A 27,703-nucleotide genomic window follows, 5' to 3' on the forward strand; every position below is an offset into this window, starting at 1 on the left:
GGTGATGGAAAGGGAGGCCTGGCATGCTGCAGTTCATGGGGTCACAAAGAGTTGGACATGACTGAGTGACTGAACTGAACTGAACTGATGACATATGATGTGGAGTATCTTTTCCTATATTTATTTGCTATTCATATATCTTCTCTGGTGAAGTTATCTATTATCAGCTTTGGCCCATTTTTTAATCAGGCTGGGTTTTTTCCCTACTGTTGAGTTTTAAAGCTCCTTGTATGTTTTGGATGATAGTTCTTTATATGATATGTCTATTGCAAGTATTTTCTCCCAGTCTGTGGTTTGTCTTCTAATTCTCTTGATATTTGCTCATTTTTAACCCAATATTGATATTCAGTATCACAATTCAATGAATGATCTTAAACTTCAGGTTTGTCACTTCCCCAGTTCCTGACTCATGGTAGGGGCTCAAAAAATTACTAAATGGAATGCAAATATAGGTTGTAAATTGTACCAGTCCAAGAACAGACCTGAACCGCTACTTTTTCAAGAGAAAGTTCATAGATGAGGCTTGGTAAACTCAATAAAAATTTGAAAAGGCAAATAATTTATAATAACATAGGTAGATAGGTAGATAGAATAGACTAATAAACACCAAACTTGTGCTCAGGAACTCACTAATTAATGGTATGCTTGATTCTTGGGGAATCTACCTATTTAAGATTTGCTTACTCTCTTATTTTTAAGGGATGACGGGATAGCCTGAAAAATCAGCTGTCACAAGGGGACCGATGACCTGTAGGAACTCAGAATAACAGAGTGGTAAAGATTCTGAAATCCTACTTTGAAAGATTAAACATACCTTCTTTTCTCTGTCTCCAAAATATGAAATTTATTTTGTAAAAAAAATACAGGAAATAAAACTTAATTCATATTTTAATCATGCAACTTACCTCATCAACAAGACTTGATTCAAAATACTGATAGGCAATACTGAGAGCAAGCTTCAGCCATATTTTATATTCCAGGGATGGCCAGAAGAAATCAAAGCCTTCATATAAATCCTCCAGGGAGATAAAGCAGACCTGAAATGACAAGGCATCAAACAGACTGCTTGACTTGAAAACAAATTATTAAATCATCAGAAAAACAAATGCCTGTAGGACTTCCCTGGTGGTACAGTGGATGAGAATCCACCTGTCAATGCAGGGGACACGGGTTCAATCCCTGGTCCAGGAAGATTCCATGTACCTCAGAGCAACTAAGCCCATGAACCACAACTACTGAGAGTGCACGCTGCAACCACTGAAGCTCTTGTGCCTAGAGCCTGTGCTCCACAGTAAGAGAAGCCACAGCAATGAGCAGCCTATGCACCACAAATAAAAGTAGCTCCCACCCCCCACAATTAGAGAAAGCCCTCAGCAGCAATGAAGACCTAGCACAGACGAAAATTTTTAAAAAGTCTGTAGGTTTCATCTTCACCTAACCTCCTAGAAAAACTATCTCTAGTATATTAATTATGATACTCTGCTATTTAAGTATAAGATGATAAAATGTACAGTCCAGTTAAAGCTATAGACAATACTAGTCCAGAAAATTTTATATTAATCAATAGCTAGGATAATTATGAACTTCCATATGTTCAAGATGGTTTTAGAAAAGGCAGAGGAACCAAAGATCAAATTGCCAACATCTGCTGGATCATTGAAAAAGCAAGAGAGTTCCAGAAGAACATCTATTTCTGCTTTATTGACTATGCCAAAGCCCTCGACTGTGTGGATCACAATAAACTATGGAAAATTCTTCAAGAGATGGGAATACCAAACCACCTGACCTGCCTCTTGAGTAACCTGTATACAGGTCAGGAAGCAACAGTTAGAACTGGACATGGAACAACAGACTGGTTCCAAACAGGAAAAGGAGTACATCAAGGCTGTATATTGTCACCCTGCTTATTTAACTTATATGCAGAGTACATCATGAGAAACACTGGGCTGGAGGAAGCAGAAGCTGGAATCAAGATTGCCAGGAGAAATATCAATAACCTCAGATATGCAGATGACACCACCCTTATGGCAAGTGAAGAGGAACTAAAAAGCCTCTTGATGAAAGTGAAGGAGGAGAATGAAAAACTTGGCTTAAAGCTCAACATTCAGAAAACTAAGATCATGGCATCCGGTCCCATCACTTCATCACAAATAGATGGGGAAACAGTACAAACAGTGTCAGACTATTTTTCTGGGCTCCAAAATCACTGCAGATGGTGGTTGCAGCCATGAAATTAAAAGACACTTGCTCCTTGGAAGGAAAGTTATGACCAACCTAGATAGCATATTAAAAAGCAGAGACATTACTTTGCCAACAAAGGTCCGTCTAGTCAAGGCTATGGTTTTTCCAGTAGTCATGTATGGATGTGAGAGTTGGACTATAAAGAAAGTTGGGCACCGAAGAATTGATGCTTTTGAACTGTGGTATTGGAAAAGACTCTTGAGAGTCCCTTGGACTGCAAGGAGATCCAACCAGTCCATCCTAAAGGAGATCAGTCCTGGGTGTTCATTGGAGGGACTAATGTTGAAGCTGAAACTCCAATACTTTGGCCACCTGATGCAGAGAGCTGGCTCATTTCAAAAGACCCTGATGCTGGGAAAGATTGAAGGTGGGAGAAGAAGGGGGCGACAAAGGATGAGATTGTTGGATGGTATCACCGACACAATGGACATGGGTTTGGGTGGACTCTGGGAGTTGGTGATGGACAGGGAGGCCTGGCATGCTGCAGTTCATGGGGTCGCAAAGAGTCGGACACGACTGAGAGACTGAAATGAAATGAACTGAACTGAACTGAGGATAATCATGAGCCCAAGATTATGGAACTAAGCCACATAAACTTATTTATTTTTATTGCCACAATGGGTAACGTGGGCTCATTCATAGTATTTGCATTCAGAGCAAAGTGCCAATCCAAACAAAGAAGACGACTCTCAGAATTCAAGCTATGTGAACTTCAGCAAATTCAGTTCAGCCTTGTGAATACATTCATGCTTTCTCTTCTCTTCCAAAAGTGAAATGGTATGAAACTGATAAAGCAACATTCCTTTCTGTCTGTCACACTCCTAAGACTCTGCTCCTTGCTCTATTGCATCTAACAGTCCCCAAAGCTTGAGATTTCTTTGTAAGTAGGAACTTTCACTAATTTCTATTTGAATTGCCCACAGCTAGCCCACTATCAGATCACTTCTTTGTTAAATAAAATTCTTACTTAGCAAGTGAAAAATGGAAGAAAGAGATGTGAAACACAAGTATTCTTTAAAAACACTGCTCCCATAATGGTAGCCATTTATGGAGCACCTAAACATGCCAGGCATCTTATCTATGTGTTTTCCTTATCTTTATAACATCAGAAGTTAGATATCTTCTCTTCTAATTAAAAATAGTGACAAAGACTCTTTGGTTAAAATATCTGCCTCCAGTTCAAGAGGGAGGGGACATAGGTATACCTATGGCTGATTCATGTTGATGTTTGGCAGAAACCAACACAATACTGTAAAGCAATTATCCTTCAATTAAAAATAAATAAACTTAACTGTTTAAAAAAAAAATCTCCCTCCAGACACCATAGTGGATGTGAGACATCAAATTGGCCTTTCTCAGCTATACTGCTTCACAATAGCTGGTTGGGTTGACTAAGATAATAGAACCCCACCCCCACCCCCCAAAAAAAGTGCTGCTACTCCTTACTAACTTGAGGAAGAATTAACACCCACAATACAGACACATCCAGGTGCTTACCTGCAAAATAGTTTCACAGATGGCAGTATATTCAATCTCACGCTTAAGTAGACAGCTCAATTCTCCAATTATGTCTCCACTGGTACAGTACTCTGTAAACCTAGTTGTGGACTCTCTGTCAGGCCTTAGGCTCCTGTCTATTCCAAAAGTAGGAGGTGAACTCTCCAACTGCAATGGGGAAATAATTGAGCAAAGGGAAATACAAATTAAGAGCCCTTGACCAAACCTTAGGAGCTCCCAGTGTTTCTCGCAATTATTACAACAGAAGGAAAAGATTCTTTATGAATCCTTTCAGATGGGAAGGAGGAATTGGGCTTTCAAAAATCATTTCTTTCACATTTCAACTCTCCAAGCTGAGACCGTTTCTAATCTTTAGCTTTACAGATGACCCCTATTTACCTGCCTTATATAAAAATTCCACCAAAAGTAGTCACTAAATGCAAGTACCCCCTCTAAGTCTATTAGATATTCTTAGCATAATGGGCTAGTGCCTCAGGTGGAAAAAATTTTTGATGGTATAGATGCATAAAGCAGATTTCATGAATGAATATGCCCCCAAGCCAAGTCATAATTTCAGCAGAAATCTTGCCTCCCTTAAGATGCTTAAGAATAATTACCATGAGACGTTAGCAGAAAAAGGTTTTAGGATGAACACAGGATGGTTGAGTTACTTCAGGAAAAGAACTGGTAGGCATGGGTGGGGGGTAAAGAAAGTCATCAGATTTCAGGAGGAAGATGCAAGAATTAACCAGAAGGATTACAGAACTTTCCAGAAAGTTTAGTTGTAAGTGCCAAAGAGGAAGGCTACTGGCCAATACACAAGAAATGGAAAAAAGTCACTGAAGGAATTGCTGTGAAAGTTGTACCCTCTCCTAGTGAGTTCCACCATTCAAACTTGTAGAGGCACTCATGCTTCCAAAGAACTCTGACATTTTTTAATTTAATTTTTAATGAAGTCCAAAAGCCTTTTGAGTACAAGTCCCCTACACACAAACAAATTCCATTCTGAAAGTGTGTTCTTAAGTCCAATATGTTTGTAAGTCCAACAAAGTTAACCTAGGTGCCCAACTAATACAACTGGTTATACAGTACTATACTGTAATAGGTTTATAATACTTTTCACACAAATAAAGCATGAAAACAAACACAAATAATAAAGAAAACATTTTTAAGCTTACAGTACAGTATATTGAAAAGTACAGCAGTACAGCTGGCATACAGGGACATACTCGTATTTTTGAAAGTTTGCAACTTGAAGGTCTGTATGCAGGGGACTTAACAGTAAAGAAGAATGGTTCTGCTTTTTACAAACCAAGGAAAGATAATTACATTTGTGGCAAGCAGAATTTTAAAGAAGGCCTTCCAAGGTTCCTATCTTTTTGTTATTCAATCAAACATTGATCTATGAACTGCTGTGAAGGGATTTTGCAGATAGAATTAAGGTTACTAATCAGCTAAACTTAAAGAGATGATTCTGGATTATCCTGCGGGCTCCAATGTAATCACATGAGCCCTCAAAGTAGAAAAGGAAGTAGTCATCAAGACTAAAGAGGGACAAATGAGTTGATTTCTCTGTCCGTCAGTTTTCTCATGAGGTTGATAGAAGGACAAAATGTCTTAACATATTGCCATTCTCGATCATCTTTTTAAATGTTACAACTAGCCTCTTCAACTCTTGGTCACTGCTAACATATTACATATTTAACTTAGGTATTTTTTCCATTGTTCCATCTCCTTCTATGCTTCTACAAGAAATTAACTTCTAAGAAGACAGGGCTTTTTTATGTTTTCTCAGTTCTATGCCTAGAATGAACGTGCCTACTGCATAATAGTAATGAAGTAAATATTTGTTGAATGAATGAGTAAATGAATGAATGAAAAGTGCCAGACACTTAATAAGTGCTATACCAGTTGAGCTATTTCAAATCCTGAAAGATGATGCTGTGAAAGTGCTGCACTCAATATGCCAGCAAATTTGGAAAACTTAGCAGTGGCCACAGGACTGGAAAAGGTCAGTTTTCATTCCAATCCCAAAGAAAGGCAATACCAAAGAATGCTCAAACGACCACACAATTGCACTCATCTCACATGCTAGTAAAGTAATGCTCAAAATTCTCCAAGCCAGGCTTCAGCAATACGTGAACCGTGAACTTCCTGATGTTCAAGATGGTTTTAGAAAAGGCAGAGGACCAGAGATCAAATTGCCAACATCCACTGGATCATGGAAAAAGCAAGAGAGTTCCAGAAGAACATCTATTTCTTCTTTATTGACTATGCCAAAGCCTTTGACTGTGTGGGTTACAATAAACTGTGGAAAATTCTGAAAGAGATGGGAATACCAGACCACCTGACCTGCCTCTTGAGAAATCTGTATGCAGGTCAGGAAGCAACAGTTAGAACTGGACATGGAACAACAGACTGGTTCCAAATAGGAAAATGAGTACGTCAAGGCTGTATATTGTCACCCTGCTTATTTAACTTATACGCAGAGTACATCATGAGAAATACTGGACTGGAAGAAGCACAAGCTGGAATCAAGACTGCTGGGAGAAATATCAATAACCTCAGATATGCAGATGACACCACCCTTATGGCAGAAAGTGAAGAGGAACTAAAAAGCCTCTTGATGAAGGTGAAAGTGGAGAGTGAAAAAGTTGGCCTAAAGCTCAACATTCAGAAAACGAAGATCATGGCATCTGGTCCCATCACTTCATGGGAAATAGATGGCAAAACAGTGGAAATAGTGTCAGACTTTATTTTTCTGGGCTCCAAAATCACTGCAGATGGTCACTGCAGCCATGAAATTAAAAGACCATGAAATTAAAGCCATGAAATTAAAATTTTTGCTTCCAATTACTCCTTGGAAGGAAAGTTATGACCAACCTAGATAGCATATTCAAAAGCAGAGACATTAGTTTGCCAACAAAGGTCCATCTAGTCAAGGCTCTGGTTTTTCCAGTGGTCATGTATGGATGTGAGAGTTGGACTGTGAAGAAGGCTGAGCACCGAAGAATTGATGCTTTTGAACTGTGGTGTTGGAGAAGACCCTTGAGAGTCCCTTGGACTGCAAGGAGATCCAACCAGTCCATTCTGAAGGAGATCAGCCCTGGGATTTCTTTGGAAGGAATGATGCTAAAGCTGAAACTCCAGTACTTTGGCCACCTCATTCAAAGAGTTGACTTATTGGAAAAGACTCTGATGCTGGGAGGGATTAGGGACAGGAGGAGAAGGGGACGACAGAGGATGAGATGGCTGGATGACATCACTGACTTGACGGACGTGAGTTTGAGTGAACTCCGGGAATTGGTGATGGACAGAGAGGCCTGGCGTGCTGCGATTCATGGGGTCGCCAAGAGTCGGACACGACTGAGCGGCTGAACTGAACTGATACATGTGTTAGTATTTATAATTATAGTTTATTTCCATGATTAACTTTGGTTTTTTTAAGGTCTGAAACACTTGTTCTAAAAATATAAAGCCAAATATATTATTTGCACTAATAATAAGTGTTTGTCACTTGTAACTGTCATATAGGATCTATTAATTATGTTGTCATAGCTGGGGCTCACCCATGGATCCAGCTAATGGTATTCAGTTTCTAAAGGATTCTTGTCCCTATCACTCTTACTGATTACAAAGACCTCCTATTAGTTAAAAATGGTATGTTCTTCATCCCTATTTGACCTCTGGGAGAAAGTGACATTGCGGTCTATTTCCTCAACCTTGACTCTCATTTCCTTTAGATGAGTAACCCAACCACTCCAAGTACTGGGTTCCTTATATGACCATCACAGAAAAGACTGTCCCTGCCAGGATTGTTGTGAAGAATAAGTAATAATTATGAAAGCATTTTGTAAGATGGGAAGCACCTTTCAGATGGTGGGTGTTATAATTATCTCTCAGCTGTTGTGTTAGCTCCAAACAGAAATGGTTTCATTTGAAAAGAAATTATGTTAAAAATTTGAAATTTTCTTGGTTCCTAAATTTCTCCTTATGTGATAATTAAAAATTTCAAGACACATTTTTAGTAAAGAATAAATAGTTCCTTACGATTGCCATTCCTGAAATAATCAAGTAGATTCCTTGTGGCATTTCACCTTCTTTACAAATGACATCTCCATAGTCAAAATAGGCAAGTTTAGCTCTTTCCTGAAAGAAAAGAAACAGGAAAGGAAAGAAAAAGAATCAACACAAATCTTCATAATCTATTTCTCTAAAGAGAAATGAGATTTTAAAGCTAAAATGTAGCATAAAAACAAACTATATTCTTTGGTTTGTTAATGAGTTATAATGTTTTGACAAACCTCATTAATTTTTAGGGAAAAAAGGGACAAGTAAGCAAACTGCAGACTTTGTGCTTAGGACCTGGCAGAGTGACTGGCAGAAACACCCAATAAATGCTAGGTTGGATAAATGTTTACAATAAAGTATAATAATTATGGTCAAGGAGACAGGGGCGGAGCACTCTGGGAAACAAATTCAGAAAGGCCACAGAAACCCTGACTTGGGTGTCTAGGGAAGGAACAGCTAAACTGAGACCTGAAGGAAGAGTAACAAGCCAGCCAGGATACCATGAACTGAAGACCATTCAGGGCAGAGGTTTCAGTTTATGCAAAGACCCATTAGCAAATAGAATAACTGCATTGTGGGGTAACACAGAAGATTCAATACATCTCAGGCAGGGAGGGATGGAGACCAGGGTGGAGCTATCCATTAGGCATCAATAGGCACAGTGTCCAGAGTTCACAGTACTTTTAGGGATTCACAGCAATGCTTTAGTTTCTTTTAAAATCAGAAGAAAATAAGACAACTTTTAGGTAGAGTAAAATGTCTTAATACTAAAGCATCTAATGCTAATATAGTCATCTTTATAGTAACAAAATCACAAAGTATAATTTTTTGGTGTTTTTTAACGGAGGAAAAGGCAGAAGTGCCTGGAGTCCGGGTGGAGGCAGGACTGGAGAGGTGAGTCGGAGCCAGGTCTCCAAGGGGCTCGCATGCACAGTAAAAGCCCGCACACTGTGGAGCCCGGGCACCACAACTTCATAATCCGTGAGCCACAACTAGAGAGTCTACGCACTGCAAGGAAAGATCCCATATGAAGCGATGAGGATCTCATGTGCCACATAAGATCTGACACATCCAAATAAATTTTTAAGTTTGAGCTTTTCCCAAAACCAGGGGGTAGTCACTGAAGGGTTTCTAACAGGAGACTTACAGTGACACGTTTGCATTTTACAAAGATGTGGAGGAAACATATTTTTAAATCATTCATAGTAGTTGTCGCTTAGTGTAGGGTGGGGAGTGAAAGGATATCACTTTTTACTTCTGAATTATTTTACAGTGTTGAAATAAACGTGGATGACTTCACAATATTTTTTTTAAAAGCTGGCCTAAAGCCAATTATCCAGTTTATGTATTATTCAGATCTTTTTTATTTTCAATTGTTGTCTTTAGGCTTATCCTCATATACTATTACATTTTTAATTAACCACAACAGTTGAAGGATGAGTAGTGAAAATTAACCGTTGCTGCTGTGATAGAGACCAAGATTAAAATTACCATCTATAATAAGGGGGTGTTTCTTTTGTTTGCTATATGGATCTTTCCATGCATTCCCTGGGCTAACCCTAACGAGAATGATGTTCATGTGCTCCCAATTCATCACATTTTTTTTTTACCCCAGTGAAATCTGACCTAAGTGGCTACCAATAACCAACATATTAAGGAAAAGGGCCACTTAATGAGTGAACCATTTTAGAGCTGGAGAGCCGCAACTAGCAAGCCCACGTGCAGCAACTACTGAAGCCCGTGTGCTCTCCAGCCTGTGCTCCGCAACAAGAGAAGCCACCGCAATGAGAAGCCCCAGCACTGCAATGAAGAGTAGCCCCTGCTCTCCGGACCTAGAGAAAATCCACACAGCAGTGAAGACCCAGCACCACTAAAAATAAATAAACATTTTTTTAAAAAGAGTGAGTCATGTCTGAAAGGGGGTGGAGAGAGTCTGACAGCTTTGCTTAGGCATGGCAGGTGAAGGAGTGGAGGAAGCTTGTGCCCTGGTTATAGATTCATCTCAGGTGTATGGAAATCATTAATTTATGGAGTTCCTACCCATTGTTTTTCCCATTCCTCCCCCATTCACTGAAGGATGGTCAGTTAATTATACTTGTGAGAGCATTACCTATAAAGAACCAAATTCGAATTTAAACTTGGATATTTAAAAAAACTGAAGAGGATGCAGATTGTAATCAACACCCCTTAGATACCTTCTTCCCAGTCCAAGACCATCCCTCACCTCCCACCCTCTATTCCCCAGACTACCTTCAGTGGCCCCTGCCCATTAGGTTTCCCACTTCTCACAGTCACACTTGTACTCCCCAAAGCTGGACGTTTGATTCAAGCTAAGCTAGTTGGATTTGTCTCTCAAGAATTTGAACTAAAGGACAAAGAGCCTGGGAGTGAGAACTGGGTCATCATAGCCATGTGCTAAAGGAAGAGTCCACAAATTCCTACCACTGACATTCCAGAGCTGGCCTGATTCCCACCCTGTTCAGGGTTAGTCTGTCAACTGTTTCTTGGTGTCTGTTGTTCAGTGGCTAAGTCATGTCTCACTCTTTGCAACCCCATGGACTGCAGCATGCCAGGCTTTCCTGTCCTTCACTATCAACCAGGGTTTGCTCAGACTCATGTCCGTTGAGTGGGTGATGCTATCTATCCATTCCCTGCTGCCCTTTTCTTCTCGTATACCACTGCAATATATTGTTAGTAAGATCCCCTCTTGCTTAAACTAGTTGAGATAGGACTTTGTTACTTTCAACCATACAAGTCTTAATTTAATTATTTGAAATTAATTTCAAAAGTAAAATTCAAAAATTTCTGGCATGAAGTAAACACTAGTATGGCCTAAATGAAATCAGATCTTCAAAGCTCAGTAAAACCCTCTTATGACTGCTCTCTTTATAGAAAACAAGGAAAATGTTCCCTCATTATAGTTAAACAGATGACATATATCTCCATGTCTAGATCACAAGGTAGAGTACAACCAAATTTACAGTAAAACAAGTACCACTCTTTGTCACAGAGTTTTCCTGATTCCAACAAGTTGATGAAACAGTTATTATTCATATAATTCATATAACTATGATATAATTCATATAATTATCAGGGCTTCTCTGATAGCTCAGTTGGTAAAGAATCCACCTGCAATGCAGCAGACCCCAGTTCGATTCCTGTATCAGGAAAATCTGCTGGAGAAAGGATAGGCTACCCACTCCAGTATTCTTGGGCTTCCCTTGTGGCTCAGCTGGTAAAGAATCCACCTGCAATGTGGGAGACCTGGGTTCGATCCCTGGGTTGGAAGATCCCCTGGAAAAGGCATGGACTCTATAGTCCATGGGGTCGCAGAGTCAGACATGACTGAATGACTTTCACTCATATAATAGCCATTTAAAACTAAAACCACAAACTGGTAGTCCATGAGTCATATCCAGTCCACAGATATATTTTGTTTGGCTTGCAAAGTATCTTTAAAATTCTGAATTGGTTGCCAAGTTTTAAAATTCACATAAAAATACAGATGTATGGGTTCTCCTTTAAAAATTTTACTTTTACATTATTAAATCTAATAGTCAATTTTCAGACTTCATCTTATGTGATCTCTCAGCCTCATATGACATAGTTGACCACTTTCTCCTTCTTGAAATACTTTCTTCACTTAGCTATGGGACACCATTCTTTTTTTTTTTTCTCCTATTTGATGGATAACTCCTCAATTCTTCTTTTCCAGCTTTACTGAGACAGAACTACTCAGCAGTAAAGAGTCCACCTGCAATGCCAGAGACACAGGTTCAATCCCTGGGTCAGGAAGGTCCCCTGAAAGAGGAAATGGCAACCCTCTCCAGTATTCTTGCCAGGGAAAATACAGTGGAGAGAGGAACCTCGCGGGCTACAGTCCATAGGGCTGAGAAGAGTCAGACACAACTGAGTGACTGAGTACACACACACACACACAATATAAGTGTAAGGTATACAGCATAATGACTTGACATGCACATATTGCAAAATGACTATCACAATAAGTTTAGTTAACATATATCACTTCATATAGTTATAAAAAATTTTTTCCATGTGACAAGAACTTTTAGATTCTACACTCCTAGAGCTTTCAAATATACTGTACATATATGACTATATAACTATAGTCATCATGTTGTATACCTAGTAATTTTCTATCTTGTAACTTGGAAGTTTATACCCTTTAACCCACCTGTCTAATTTATCCAGCTTCCACTCCCCTCCTCTGGCAACCATCAATCTGATTCATAGCTCACAACTCAACCCTTGGATGTTCATAACAATTCCTTGAGTTATGAAAGTTTCAAGGCCTTAAATATTATCTCTATGCTGACAACTCCAAAATGTCTTTCTCCAATTTGACCTCCCACCTACATTCTAGTCATGTATCTAACTGCCTACTCAACAGCTCCACTTGGATGTCTAATAGCCTTCTCAAATTTAACCTATTCAGAATCAAACTCTTGCCCAGGTCCTGCCCTATATAAATCTTCTCTTCTCCATCTAAATAAAGGGCTAATCCATTTTCAGATTATTTTCTATTTCAGCCTAAAATTCTAGAAGTTATTCTTTCTCTCTCTAGCACTCACTCCATCAACATTTATATGCTGTCTCTTCAAAGCCTATTGAGTCTGAACTCTTCTCATCACTTTCACTCATCCAAGTCACTATCATCTCTTGCCTACATTATCATAATCACGTCCTACCTGGATGCCCTGGCTTGCCCTTGACCCCCTACAGCCTATCCTTAACACATCAGCAGATGATCATTTTTAAGTGTAAGTTAGATCATGTCACTTCTCTCTTCAAAACCTTTCAACACGTTTCCACTTAATTCTCAGTAAAAGCCAACGTCCTAAGAATGACCTACAAAGTTCTACAAACTCAAGCTTGCCACAAATGCTTAGTCTTCATCTCCTCCCTCCAGCACTGGTCCTTCCACAGGGGCCTTTGTGATGTTCCTTGAACAGAGCAGTCAGGGCTTCCCTGGTGGCTCCATCAGTAAAGAGTCTGCCTGCAGTGCAGAAGACCAGGGTTTGATCCCTGGTTCAGGAAGATCTCCTGGAGAAGGAAATGGCAAACCACTCCAGTATTCTTGCCTAGAAAGTCCCATGGACAAAGGAGCCTGGCGGGCTACAGTCCATGGAGTCACAAAGAGTTGGACACGACTCAGCGACTTCAGCGACTGAACACAGCAAGCATATCCACCTCAGGGCACTGCATCTGCCTTCTCCCAGATATCAAAATGGTGTATTCGCTCACTTATTTCAGATCTCTGTCCAGAGGAAAGGTACTAGAGCAGTCTTCTCTAACCATCCGTATAAAAGAGCTGCCTACCTATATTCTCCTTTTTCACCTTTTCTCCATGTAGCATTTGTCACCACCTGACAGACTATATATTTATGCATGGGTATGTTTATTGTCTGTCTCCATCCATATAACATAAAGTCAATGAAAGCAGGAATTTATTTACTTTGTTCACCACCATATCCCCAAACCTAGAACATTCTCTGGCTCAAAGAGGCTATTCAATAGCTATCTATTGAAAGAGTACACATTCCTGTAGGAATACTCAGCTGACTTCAGACAAAGCATGAACTCTGGAATATACTACAGTCCTGTTCCCTATTTATATTACACCCAGATGGTTTTACTTTTATATTATCTGCCTGGCCTGCAAAGTAACTTAAATATGAGACCCTTGATCTAAAAAAGTCTTTTACAGAGTGTGCATCTGGAATTCTGGGGCTCTTCATCAGAAAATAAGATGGGACTGGGACTGGTAATAATTGGGTAATGTATTAAAAGAACGTATCATCCTAAGCAGATAAGCAATTATTTTAAAAAAAAATCTTGGTGCTTTAGGCTCAAAATGAAATCCACTCTTCTTGGTTTTGCTGGGCCTCCATTTTGACTTATCCTTTACTGCCCATTACAGGAGTCTTACCTTGGATAAGTTTTTTTTTTTTCTTTTAATTATTACTCTTATATTAGGGAATGAAAAATAATTATCATTGAACATGAGCTAGAATATAAGACAGAATCTTTACCTTGAAGAATTCAATGAGAACATCTTTATTTTCTAGCCAAATGATATTATGAAGATATTTATCAGGAGTAGGGAGCGGGATTGCCATTGGAAAGTTATTCAATGATTTTATTTTTTCAAGAAGTACCTAAAACAAACAATCAAAATAATGGTGATCAGATCCTGTAACAGAAAGGGGACATCAGGTAAAAATGAAGGAAATCTAAATAAAATACTGTTTTGCAGAACTTTTCTTCTTTAAATTGTCCTCTAATTTTTTTTGGGGGGGGAGGGATTCTTTTTCTCCACTTCCTATTTTCACTAGTATATTAACTCATATTGAATTTATCCTTTTTATAATCCAATTAATAGCTATATTCTACCCTGTCTTAGTCTCAAACTTAACTGTTGATTACTATATGATTTAATGCCACATTCTCTCAAATTCTTTTTTCATGTGAGTGAGTTGCTTCTCTACATTCTTCTAGTTTTGGAGGATAAGGTTCTAGTTTTGTGGCCTTTCAGAAGTCTTCTCTGACTTCCCCAAGTAAGAGGTAATCGCTTACTTGACTTATTCCCAGTGTATCTCTTACAAATCTCCCTTACGGAACTCATTACATTGTAGTATTATTATGTTTACTTATCTGTGATATGTAACTTTTGTTGATTGCCTAGATAAATGACTAAATGAAAAGAAGAGGAAGAGTGTCCATGGACTTTGGAATCAATGTTGTACTCATTAAGTATCCAAGTCTCCTCAAGAGTCATGGGACATAGTATTCAACATATATTTACTCAGCCAAACTGGTTAGACTTATCTAGCTCCTTACAACCTGGGATTGATAATTATACGTCTTCAGCCAACAATTAGGCAATTAATTAATAGGCATTCAACAAATAACTGTTGAATGATTGATTTGTCCATTACCTTTCTAAATAAACCTATAGGAAAAATAAGTCTCTCTCTTCATAAAGGCTATTGTTTATTTAACTAATGGGTATCAATCATTCAATTGAACGTTATACAATCTTCAAAGTAATAAAGGGAAAATAGAAAAAAACACAACATGAACAGAGGTGGAACTTGAAGAAAACTAAAAAGTGGCCCTTCTCGTCCCTCTGACAGACACTAAGGAAAAATCATATTACCATTTAGTCCTGTGCCATGACCTCATAGAGACTAATGAGGCAGAGTTAAAACAGGAAAAGCTGGCCTGTCCCTTGCCCACTTCCCTGCCAGGGCCATGGAGAGAGGACTATGTTCAGAGAATGTTCTGAAGCACAGCCCAGGTGACATGTGGCTGAAAAGTGCCAGGGACAAGAATAAGCATGTGACACCCAGGAACAGCTTATCATTGGAAACACAGGCAGAATGTGGGACCAGAACTTCTATTTTTCTTCTTTATGCTATGAAGTAGATAAGACCCTCCTTGTACAGGAGAGAAAAAAGCATTACTATTTGCACAATTCGCAGTCTAAACAGTGGATGTGATAGCCTGGTAGAATTAAATATTAAACATTTTTTCCTCTTATGGTCTTAATTTTTTGCAAATTTGTAATTTTTCCAAGTCCATTTATCAGCCAACCACTTAGGGTGTCTCCCCTGTTCCTCTCAAACTCTTCCCTCCCTGATGTCCGCGTACACACACACACACACACGTGGGTCCCCTCCCACCTATGTTAACATTATGTAATTACCACTTTCCTTGCTACAGTTACTGGGACTGGACTGTAGATATTTCACCAGTGGATAGAGAAGCAGAAAAATCTAATGAGTTTGTAAGAGAGAGCCAAAAGAAGATGCCACAGAGGGCAACCCTAATAGGAAATGGAGAAGCTGAACGCTTTCTAGGTCACTGCTCAAGTCCCTTTCTGAGGCCTGGCTGTGTGGTCTGGTTACCATGAGGTCTGTAAGATACTCTGTGTCCTCATGATAAATGCTCCATTTCTTTGTGAAACCTAGCTCAGGTTGGTTCTGAAAAACTAAGTGGTTTAGACATAGAGGGAAAGAGGTAGCAATGGCACTAGTTGCCACTGGCATTAACAAAGACTTAAACAACTACAGAGTTAACAACTGTCCTGACTCACCCTTTTCCCAATCTCCCTAGGAATCAAGTAGTATGGGAAACTGCTTACTTACCTTATTCATCTCGACACTTTCATATTTATCAATAATGCCTCTTGACGAAAGGAAGGTGAGGCTTTTCAGAGCTTTAGCAATCACATTCCGGATTGCCTGCTTGGTCTTCAAAGCAATGACAACATCACGACCCTCATGCTCTATGAGTCCTGAAGCAAATAAAAGTATCAGTAAGCAAGAAATTCAATAACCACAATAGTAACAAATATTTGCATAAGTTTATAATTTCCAAAGTATTTACTCAGTATCTTTTCATTCCTGTTTTGTATAGAACTTGTGAGGCCAGTAGGACTACATTTATTTTCATCTCCATTTTATAGATGAGAAAATTGAAAAAAGCCTTCCTTCACCAGTTAAGAGAAATTCACTCCATCTTTTTCTCAAGGTATCTCCTACATATCTTCATTACAGAACTCATTACGTGGTAGTATTATCATTCTTCCTTATTTGTCTCATCCTTCGTATTGTGTAATTCTTATTGGTTGGATGAATAAATGACTGAAAGTGTCCCTGGACTTGCACTGGTGGGTCTTTCTGAAATCAAACTGCATATTTTTTCCTCTTCAATGAGCATGAGAAGTCATGAGATGAACTGGGAGTCAAGGCTTAAAATCCATCTGTTTCATCCTTGTAATACTAATCTTGAGCACAATGCCTGACATCTGGAAGGGACTCAGTCATTTCTGAACTGAAATAAGCTGAGCAGTGAAATGAAGGACAGCATGGTGGAGAGCACAGGAGATCTCACCTGGTGTGAGATCTAGCTCACCTCTTACCAGCCATAGGACCTCAGGGGAGTTAAATTTTCTAAGCCTCAGTTTCATTATCTATAATTGAAGATGATAATAGTATTTGCTTCATGGAGTAGTTATAAAGATCAAGCGAAATAATGCATATAAATCCATTAACACAATTCCTGACATAATTAGCATTCAATAGTAGGTTGCAGTAACAATACAGAAACAGGCACTCTTTCACATGACTGAATCAAGAACACTGTGTAATATTCCATACTGACCTAAAACATAAGACAGCAGCTACTAGGCCCCTGACCTTTAAAAGCATGGAAATAAAAACCTGCCTAATATGTGAATGGAAACAATGGATCCTGGATTTTCTGAGACAGTGACAAAATATTCTGATCTACTGTCTCCAAATTTATAATTTCATTCATTAGACCATGCTTTTTCAGTCTTGTTAAGGTAAGTGTGATCCTCATAAATCCATATGGCATCTTACAATGCGGTTATAAAAACAAAGGGGCTTTGCTTTCTTTCTTTTACAGTAACATCCATTTGTTAAGGGCATACCAGGTGCCAGGCTCTCTACCAGGAACTATATTCTGGCAAACACTGAGAGCCTGGCCCACAGCCCCCTTATGAGGAAAGCAGATCTAAGAAGTTTTGTACAAAATCCTAGGGCTCCCCTGAATGTTTCAACCCAAGCAGAGTGGCAGTAGATGCTCAAAAAACTTCATCCCTCACAAACTCACTTTGAGTACCCCTGCAAACAAAGTAGGGCGAAACAAAAACAACACTCCCTGTCATAGGTAATCCTTTGTGTGTCTTTTTCTTACAACCTTAAGGAATACGATCTTGCCACCTTAACACACTTTCTGCACTTTTCATTCTTGCTTTTATGCTCCCATAGCAAATAACAGAACTCCTCTAACTTTCTGCAATTATCTCTTGATAAGCTCACACCTCCCACCAGGATGTGAATTTTATGTACATCTGGCCTATTATATATGTTCAATAAATGCTTATTGAATGAATAAATGAATGAGTCTGTGATTGAATGAAAGCATGAATTTATCTTCCTTTGGTTAAATTATGGGATGATAAGATGTGATTTCAGGAAATTAGATATCCCAACTACTTACCTAGTTCTTTGACAGCATCTCGTTTGTTGGTTTCCAAAATTTCATATAATTTCTGTGACAAATTAAGAAATGTATTAATTTCTAATTATACCAAGTACATTACTGGCTTTAAAATTTGAGGGAAAAAAAGGATGGTAGAAAAATCTCACTTAATTATCATTTGGGGGAGATATTTAATTCTTCTCTCTTTGTAAATTCACCTGCTTTTCCCAGGCTCACTCTCATAGTGCAATGAATGCTGTGTAGTAGCTTACAGAAGTACATAAGTATTGCATCTAATATTTCTCAGAAAAGACTAGTGTGCACTTCACTGTGTGCCAAAGAGAATCCTCAGAGATAGCACCCCACTAGAGGATGTCAAACAGAGCAGCCAATTGGAGAGCCAATCTACTGGGAGTGCAAAAACAAGTGGAATAATGAAAAATATGGTGTCAGGTAGGTCATGTTTCCTACAGATAACTCCTGACATAACTGAAGAAATAGCTCCACTCTGGGCTAAACAATCTCTGTTCTATCATACAATTGTTACTTGTTAACTTCCCACCATGGCCAAGGCATGCTCTTGAGCTTTGAGTCTTCTTGAAGTTTGATAATCAGAGCTGAAATTTAAAGAACAGAAACTGTTCTCTGCAGCACCTCGTATCACATAATAAACAACTGAATCCCTTTCACTTAACATAATTTATCTTTTGAGTCAAATACATGCAGAAATGGTCTTAAATTAAATCAATACACCTAAGGGATGTTTTTCCCAAATGACCAGTACTTGTCTCTCACCTGATCTATTGACTTTCGGCTAGAAATCTGTCTTATTAAAAACTTGGTATCCTCTAGACTTTTGACATAGCCTTTTGTAATACTATATGTCAAGCTGAGGCGCTTTTTGATCTGCACATCTACAATATTTATCAGCAGTGGTATTATTATCTGGAACAATGGAGAGAAAAAAAAACAAACGAAAATTTGATGAGGAAAGGCACCCTCTCAGGCAGATGTTCTCAACATGCCATTTCTAACAAGCTTGTTAGAATACAAATACTGAAACATCCACTGCTGAAACACAAATTCTCAGGCCCCACTCCAGACCTGCTGAATCAGAAATGCTGGGGACAGGCCCCCAGATCAATGCTTTAACAAGTCTCCCAGGTGTTTCTATGTACACTCAAGTTTGAGAGCCCCTCTCTAAAGAAAAGAAAGCTCAATGAATAACTGGTTCTGTAGCTTTAAGGCAAAGTGCTTACCACTCACTGCCTCTTCCCTTATTTTCCGTACTCCCAGTTTTCAGAAGACAAGACAGGTCACCCCAATAACCTGGACAGTAGTTACCAACAGAATAAATCTCTCTACACCTCAGTTTCTTCACTTGCAAGATAAGGAATTTAGGGTAATCTGAGATTCTCCTTAACTCTAAATTTCTCAAATGACAAGCTGAAGCAGGAGAGTATAGTGACTAAAGGGAGTGGGATTTTTAAATAAGAACCTCCCTGAGTTCAAATACCAGCTCTCTGCTACTCACAGTGCTGTGACCTTGAACAAGTTACTTAGGGACTCCAAGGACTCAGCGTCCTCATCTGTTCAATGAGGATGATAACACCTAAGTACCAGGATTCCCAAGGAGCTGCCCCTCACAAGCAATGCAGTCAATCACAGAGGCACAACAGAGTACAGGCAGGGAGGTGAGGGGCCAAGTAACACAAGGGGAAGACGTGATCAGGAAAAGAACATCACAGCGAAGGAATCACACGAGCAGAGAAAGCAGAGCTTTTCTTAAACTGTTATTTTGGTTGTGAAACTGGGGAGAAGGGGACATATTGAAGAGGATTTTTTTAATACGAAGTTTTATTCCATGATGCACTGGCTGATCTAAAGTAAAGTTCTTCAATATTCTTCCAGGTTACAGATTTGCTTTTTTTGGAAGCCTCACTCTGCTGAGACTGGCTACCAGGACACCTAACTTGATAAAGCGGGGACACCTACTTCCCAGTATTGTAACAATTTAACTAGATACGTATGTAAAGTGGTCTGCACAGATCCTAGAACACAGTAAGTGCTCAGTTTAAAAAAAAAAAAAAAGCTACTCACGATTATATTTACTTAACTGCATTCCACTGGGATTTGTCAGAGCACACTGAACAGAAATAGCAAATGGTTCACACTGTAAACAGGGTTGACTTCTGTACTAATACATCTTTAAATCTTTATTTCACTCAGAGAGACTTTTTGCAAAGTATCCCTTCTAAAATACTTATTTTACATTCATCTGCATAAGATCCCAGTGTAAAAACTGATTACTTATGAAAGCCTCTACCTTCTATATTAAGACTTAACCTCACCCTACATATCCTAGAATACTTTGTATTATAATGAGATTATACCCTATGTGGGCACTTTGTTCTAAACTCAGCTCATAAGGAAAAAATAATAAATAATCAAAATTACCCCTGAAGCAGGTTTTATGTATATAACTATTAAAGTCATTCTTATGAATATTAAAGAATGGTAACATACTTCATTTCTATTCTATATTAAGTATATATATAGTGGTGTTTTAGTCACAAAGTCATGTCCGACTCTTGCAACCCCATGGACTATAGCCCACCAGGCTCCTCTGTCCATGGGATTTTCCAGACAAGAATACTGGAGTGAGTTGAAATTTCCTTCTACAGGGGATCTTCCCAACTCAGGAATAGAACCCGAGTCTCCTGCACTGCAGGTGGTGTCCTGCATTGCAGGCAGATTCTTTACTGACTGAGCCACCAAGAAAGCCCTAAGTATATAACACTTAATATAGAATAAAGGAAGGAACAAAAAAAGGAAAGTCAGTAAGCACAGGTCTGGGAATTCAGACAATTCTACCTAAGACAACTATTAAATTTCTTGGCAAATAGGGACCAGGTGGAGGATTCTAATGTCTGCCTTTCACCGTCAGGGTTTACAGCAATATTTTTTAATATTAAGTTTATATATCTTCAATACATACTAATAGATTTATTTAATGTAGTAAGAATTGTTGTTTATTCACTAAGTCATGTCCGACTCTTTGGCGATCCCATGAACTGTAGCTAGGCTGCTCTGTCCATGGGATTTCCTAGGCAAGAATACTGGAATAGGTTGCCATTTTCTTCTCCAAGGGATCTTCCTGACCCAGGGATGGGATCTGCATCTCCTGCTTTAGCAGGCACATTCTTTACCACTGAGCCACCATAGAAGCTCCCTAATAAGAATTAAGCGACTCAAAAACATGGAGTGGCAAGAGAACTCATCTAAAACTCCCAAGTTAAAAGCCTATATTAATATCATGCAACTCCATTGGAAAGAGAGAAAGGAAGTTTAAGAACTGAGAGTTAAAAATCTGAAGACCTACTTTCAGAATCAAAATGAGAGCCACGAAAAGAAGAAATGAAGACATGGTCATTGTTAAGTAGTCATGTATAGATGTGAGAGTTGGACTGCAAAGAATGCTGAACACCGAAGAATTGATGCTTTTGAATTGTGGTGTTGGAGAAGACTCTTGAGAGTCCCTTGGACTGCAAGGAGATCCAACCAGTCCATTCTGAAGGAGATCAGTCCTGGGTGTTCTTTGGAAGGAATGATGCTAAAGCTGAAACTCCAGTACTTTGGCCACCTCATGCGAAGAGTTGACTCATTGGAAAAGACCCTGATGCTGGGAGGGATTGGGGGCAGGAGGAGAAGGGGACGACAGAGGATGAGATGGCTGGATGGCATCACTGACTTGATGGATGTGAGTCTGAGTGAACTCCGGGAGTTGGTGCTGGACAGGGAGGCCTGGTGTGCTGCAATTCATGGGGTCACAAAGAGTCAGACATGACTGAGCGACTGAACTGAACTGAACTGAAGGCGATTGAAGGCCACAGTAAAACTGAACTTCATAGGCAGTAGGCTAAGGAAGTAGTGTGTACTCTAGAGTAAATATTTTATGTTTCTGCACAGTTATGGCTTTATGAGCAAATTTTACTAAAACCTGGAGAACTAGTTTCCAGGTTATCCTGGTTCAAGTGGAGCTATCATTTTCATTTATTCATTCAGTACATGATTTAGTAAGTACTTACACAGGTGGCACGAGTGGTAAAGAACCTGCCTGCCAGTGCAGGAGACATAAGAGACACAGGTTTGATCCCTGTGTCGGGAAGATCTTCTGGAGTAGGAAATGGCAACCCACTCTAGTGTTCTTGCCTGAAGAATCCCATGGAGAGAGGAGCCTGGTGGGCTACAGTCCATGGGATCGCAAAGAATCGGACACATCTGAGCGACTAACACTTTCACTTTCATATACTAGGTGTCACTCTAGGTTACATCAGTAACCAAAACAAAGACCATTACCTCATAGAAAATACATACAACATATAGTAAAAAGGTGGTAAATGCTATGCAGAAACAAATTAATTTAAGCAAATGAAGAGGGACCAGGGAGATGGGGTGGAAAGCTGGGAGTATGGAGGGCAGGTTGCCATTTTACGTAGTATGGTCAGGGAAGGCCTTCTCCATGAGAAGGTGAGAGTTGAGCAATGACTTGAACGAGTGAGAGGGTGAACCAAGCAGATACCTGTGGGGAGAGGGTTCCAGGAGAAAAGACAGCTCCCTCCCTCATTTCTTCTAAAATAATGAGTTTTCTTAATTCAGTTGACAAATAGTATAGAAAAAAATTTTTTTAATGTGAAGTTTTACCTTGAGAAGAGGAAGAAATCTAATTATTCTTAAATAACCTATTATTACTGTAAACTGAATAAGAATCAAGTTGTCTGGTCTCAGTCTCACAAAGTATATACAAAATATATCAACAATTCCAATAAGCACAATAAAAAATTCCAAAGTATTCCAGTGCTGATGAAAGTATTTCCTTTTCAAAATTATTATCTGTTTAGAAAACATATAGAACATACATCATTTCATAGCAGTATACAAAGGTGGGGAGAGGGACTCTTAAAAATTAACAGTTAAATGCTCAACTACAAATGCATTACATTCCAAAAGCTGGGTTTTAAGTCATTCATTTGAAATTCAAAAAAATCCATATAAATGTCTGACATCAAAGGGTATAATTTGATTTAAAATATATATAATCTATTATGAATCTGGAACACGAAAGAAAAGCAATGAAAAATAGTGAATTAATTCACTGAAACACTATTAATTATAATTAAAGTATGAAACAGTATGCTGATAAATCATCTTTGAAGCATTTATCCTAAAAAGTGGTCTTCATCTTACATCATGATAAGAACCTAGCAACCTATTTTTCTTTTATTCGTTTATTTATTCTTTGTATTGTTACAAGGAGTATTTGAGGAAAACATCAAATGCCTAGATTTTCAATTCTCTTTTTTCTGATCTTTGAGATTCTCTCCACTTTTATGATACTTCTCTTATCTGATATTCAAGACTGTGACTATTATACTGATTTCACTCAGAAAACTCAAAAAGAGTACTAAAATTCCATAATCCTATCAACTATTACAGCAAAAGGCTTCTGGTAGGAATTATTCCAATAAAATGACAAAATAGATTCAAGCTATCTAAATTGTTCTTTTTATAGGATACATTTCTATTTTAAATGGTACCTTCAATGCTGATTCTAACAGATATAAAAATACAAAATAGTAGTTTACGAATATCAGTCCTGACACATTTAATTTTCTTGCCGTTGGCCACAGATGCATTATCATAGGATAAATGTACATTATTCCTATAATATGTTCTGCATTTTCAAATTCTTCTGAAAATACAATGTGATATATAAAAATCAGAAATTTATTATGCCTGAAAAAAAAGAGATCAAATTAAAATGTCAGGTTACTTTAAAAGTATAAAAATTAAAATCTGAAGTTTATTTAAGTAAATATTAACATTTATTTGAAGAAAGATATAAAATAATAGATAATTAAAATTTAAAACATACTTTCTATACATAAAAATCATAAGGGAAAAAGATAAAAATATGGCTCTTAGTAATCTATATCAAGGTTGGGGAGCTTTTTTTTTAAGTTAATATCTTATACTTATCATTCACATAAGTAGAAAAAACACTTTCATTACCTCTGTAAAAACATTAAGTACTGTAAATACATATTCATTTGGGAGGGGTAGTATTTTGGGGTTCAGAGAAGGCAATGGCACCCCACTCCAGTACTTTTGCCTAGAAAATCCCATGGACGGAGGAGCCTGGTAGGCTGCAGTCTGTGGGGTTGCGAAGAGTCGGACACGAGAGCAACTTCACTTTCACTTTTTACTTTCATGCATTGGAGAAGGAAATGGCAACCCACTCCAGTGTTCTTGCCTGGAGAATCCCAGGGACGGGGGAGCCTGGTGGGCTGCTGTCTATGGGGTCGCATAGAGTCGGACACGACTGAAGCGACTTAGCAGCAGCAGCAGCAGTATTTTGGGGAAGAGGTGTTTTTCCTCCAGTTTCTTAAGATATAATTGACATACAGCACTGTATAAGTTTTAAAGTATACAACATAATGATTTGACGTATGTACATCATGAAGTGATTATCACAATAAGTTTAGTGAACATCCTTCATCTCGTATGGATATAAAATTAAAGAAACAGAACATTTTTTCCTTTGAGATGAGAACTTTCAGGATTTACTCCCTTAACAACTTTCCTATATAACATACAGGAGTGTTCATTATATTTATCATGTTGCATATGACAATCCTAGTACTTATTTATCTTATAAATGGAAATTGTACTTTTTTACAGTCTTCATCCAATTCTACCTCCCCTACCCCGCACCTCTGGTAAGCATAAATTTGATTTTTTTTGCTAAGAGTTTGCTTTGTCTTTAAAATATAATTGACCTACAACACATTAGTTCCTATTACATAACACACTGATTCAATATTTTTAGACATTTCAAAATAATAACTCCAATAAGTCTAGCTACGATATGCCACCATACAAACATATTACGTAATTCCTGACTATATTCCCCACACTGTACGTTTCATGTTTGTTACTCAATTATTTTGCCACTGGAATTTTGTACTCTTTCATTTCCCTCACTATTTCTTTCTTCTCCTAACCCCTCCTTTCTGGATACTACCTATTTATTCTCTTTATCTAAGATTATTTCTCTTTCACTAAGTTTATTCATTTGTTTTGTTTTTTAAAATCCACATATAAGTGAAATCATACAGTATTTGACTTTCTCTGTCTGATTTCACTTGGTATAATACCATCTGCTGCTGCTGCTGCTAAGTCGCTTCAGTCGTGTCCAACTCTGTGCGACCCAATGGATGGCAGCCCACCAGGCTCCCCCGTCCCTGGGATTCTCCAGCCAAGGACACTGGAGTGGGTTGCCATTTCCTTCTCCAATGCATGAAAGTGAAAAGTGAAAGTGAAGTCGCTCAGTCGTGTCCGACTCTTTGCGACACCATGGATTGCAGCCTACCAGCCTCCTCTGTCTATGGGATTTTCCAGGCAAGAGTACTGGAGTGGGGTGCCATTGCCTTTTCTGATAATACCATCTAGGTCCATCCATTTGGCAAGATTTCATTCTTTTTAGGGCTGAGTAATATTTCATTACACAAACACAGGAATATACATTTGTTGTTGTTGTTCAGTCACTAAGTTGTATCTAACTCTTTGCAACCCCATGGACTGCAGCACACCAGGCTTCCCTGTCCTTCACTATCTCTGAGTCTGCTCAAATTCATGTCCATTGAGTCAGTGATGCTATCTAACCATCTCATCCTCTGCCACCCCCTTCTCCTTTTGCCTTCAATCTTTCCCAACATCAGGGTCTCTTCCAATGAGTCAGCTTTTCACATCATGTAGCCGAAGTACTGGAGTTTCAGCTTCAGCATCAGTCCTTCCAATGAGTATTCAGGGTTGATTTTGAGAGAGTAATTTCCTAGGCAGGTTGATAAGAAGTCTAGGGGTCCCCAAGGAGAGAGGGGTCTGGAATTCTCAAGGAGGAAAAAGGAAAAACTTTTTTTTCCTCTACATTCCTTAGGATTATATTATATTATATACATTATATTGTTAAATAATGTATCCTGCCTGAGGACAGTCTCTGGATTAAACCTTCTGTTCTGGCTAATCTGGTTATCTTAAAATGTAAATTATGGGAGTAGATCTGGTGCAGTCTTTACAACCTCCAGACATTCTTTTGATTCATTGGAGAGTGCTGCTGCTGCTGCTGCTGCTGCGTCGCTTCAGTTGTGTCAGACTCTGTGTGACCCCATAGACGGCAGCCCATCAGGCTCCCCCATCCCTGGGATTCTCCAGGCAAGAACACTGGAGTGGGTTGCCATTTCCTTCTCCAATGCATGAAAGTGAAAAGTCAAAGTGAAGTCGCTCAGTCGTGTCTGACTCTTAGCGACCCCATGGACTGCAAGCCTACCAGGCTCCTCCGTCCACGGGATTTTCCAGGGCAAGAGTACTGGAGTGGGGTGCCATTGCCTTCTCCGTCATTGGAGAGTATATAACGCCATTGCTAACACTAGCAAGTGGGTACTCTTTCTGCCCCCTTCTGATGTCTATGTCAGAAGCTTTCTCTATCTCCTTTATACTTTAATAAAACTTTATTACACAAAAGCTCTTGAGCCATCAAGCCTCGTCTCTGGCCCCAGATTGAATTCTTCTCCTCCGGAGGCCAAGAATCCCAGCATCTTTGTATGGTTCAACAACAACCTTTCAATTTCCTTTAGGATTGATTGGTTTGATCTCCTTGCTGTCCAAGGGACTCTCAAGAGTCTTCTCCAGCACTACAGTTCGAAAGCCTCAATTCTTTGGCCCTCAGTCCTCTTCATGGTCCAACTTTCATATGGGTACATGACTACTGGAAAAACCATAGCTTTGACTAGATGGACCTTTGCCAGCAAAGATATGTCTCTGCTTTTTAATACGCTGTCTAGGTTTGTCATAGCTTTCCTTCCAAGGAGCAAACATCTTTTAATTTCATGACTGCAGCCACCATCCACAGTGATTTTGGAGCCCAAGAAAATATAGTCTGTCACTGTTTCCACTTTCCCTGGCTTTTATTTGCCATGAAGTGATGGGACTGGATGCCATGCCCATTATATATATAGATATGTCCATTCATCTTCTTTATCCATTCCTATCAATGGGCATTTAGGTTGTCTCCATATCTTGGCTATTATAAATAATGCTACAATGAACATAGGGGTACAAATATCTTTTCTAATTAGTGATCTCATTTTCTACAGATAAATACCCAGGAGTGGAAATGGTAGTTCTATTTCTAATTTGTTGAAGAATCTCTATACTATCTTCCACAGTGGCTGCACCAGTTTACATTCCAATCAACAGTGTGTGAGGGTTCCCTTTTTTCCATATCCTCCCCACACTTGTTATTTATCTTTTTGATAATAGCCATTCTGACAAGTGTGAGATGATATCTCATTATGGTTTTGATTTGCATTTCCATGATGCTTGATGATGCTGAGTGTCTTTTCATGTGCCCACAGGTCATCTGTATGTCTTCTTTGGGAAAATGTCTATTCGTATTTTATGCCCTTGTTAAATCAGGTTATTTGGCTATTTTTTTCAATTTTCTTTGTATGTGTGCTTTGTGCTAAGCTGCTTCAGTTGTGTCCAACTCTTTGCAACCCTATGGGCTGTAGCCCACCAGACTCTTCTGTCCATGGGATTCTTCAGGCAAGAATGCTGGAGTGGGTTGCCATGCCCTTCTCCAGGGATCTTCCAGATGCAGGAATTGAACCCACATCTCTTACATCTCCTGCATTGGCAGGCGGATCCTTTACCACTAGCACCACCTGGGAAACCTGTTCTTTGTATAATTTGGCTATTAACCCCTTATAGAATATATTGTTTGCAAATATCTTTTCCCATT

General features: G+C 38.9%; 1 protein-coding gene across 4 annotated transcripts in view; it reads right to left on the reverse strand.

Moving 5' to 3' along the window:
• Positions 1–27,703, reverse strand: part of SLC9C2 (solute carrier family 9 member C2 (putative)) — a 101,581-nt gene that overhangs the window by 15,691 nt on the left and 58,187 nt on the right. For all 4 annotated transcript variants that reach the window (XM_061383240.1, XM_061383239.1, XM_061383238.1 and 1 more), the window contains 9 exons: positions 23,442–23,640; positions 22,549–22,737; positions 18,640–18,789; positions 17,863–17,914; positions 15,981–16,129; positions 13,863–13,988; positions 7,789–7,887; positions 3,739–3,906; positions 906–1,037 (listed from right to left, as the gene is read on the reverse strand). In XM_061383240.1, the coding sequence (XP_061239224.1) occupies positions 906–1,037; positions 3,739–3,906; positions 7,789–7,887; positions 13,863–13,988; positions 15,981–16,129; positions 17,863–17,914; positions 18,640–18,789; positions 22,549–22,737; positions 23,442–23,640 (1,264 nt within the window). The remainder of the gene's footprint in view (positions 1–905; positions 1,038–3,738; positions 3,907–7,788; positions 7,888–13,862; positions 13,989–15,980; positions 16,130–17,862; positions 17,915–18,639; positions 18,790–22,548; positions 22,738–23,441; positions 23,641–27,703) is intronic.

The sequence above is a fragment of the Bos javanicus genome, chromosome 16 (genome assembly GCF_032452875.1).
Source record: "Bos javanicus breed banteng chromosome 16, ARS-OSU_banteng_1.0, whole genome shotgun sequence".
Classification (NCBI taxonomy): Eukaryota; Metazoa; Chordata; class Mammalia; order Artiodactyla; family Bovidae; genus Bos; species Bos javanicus.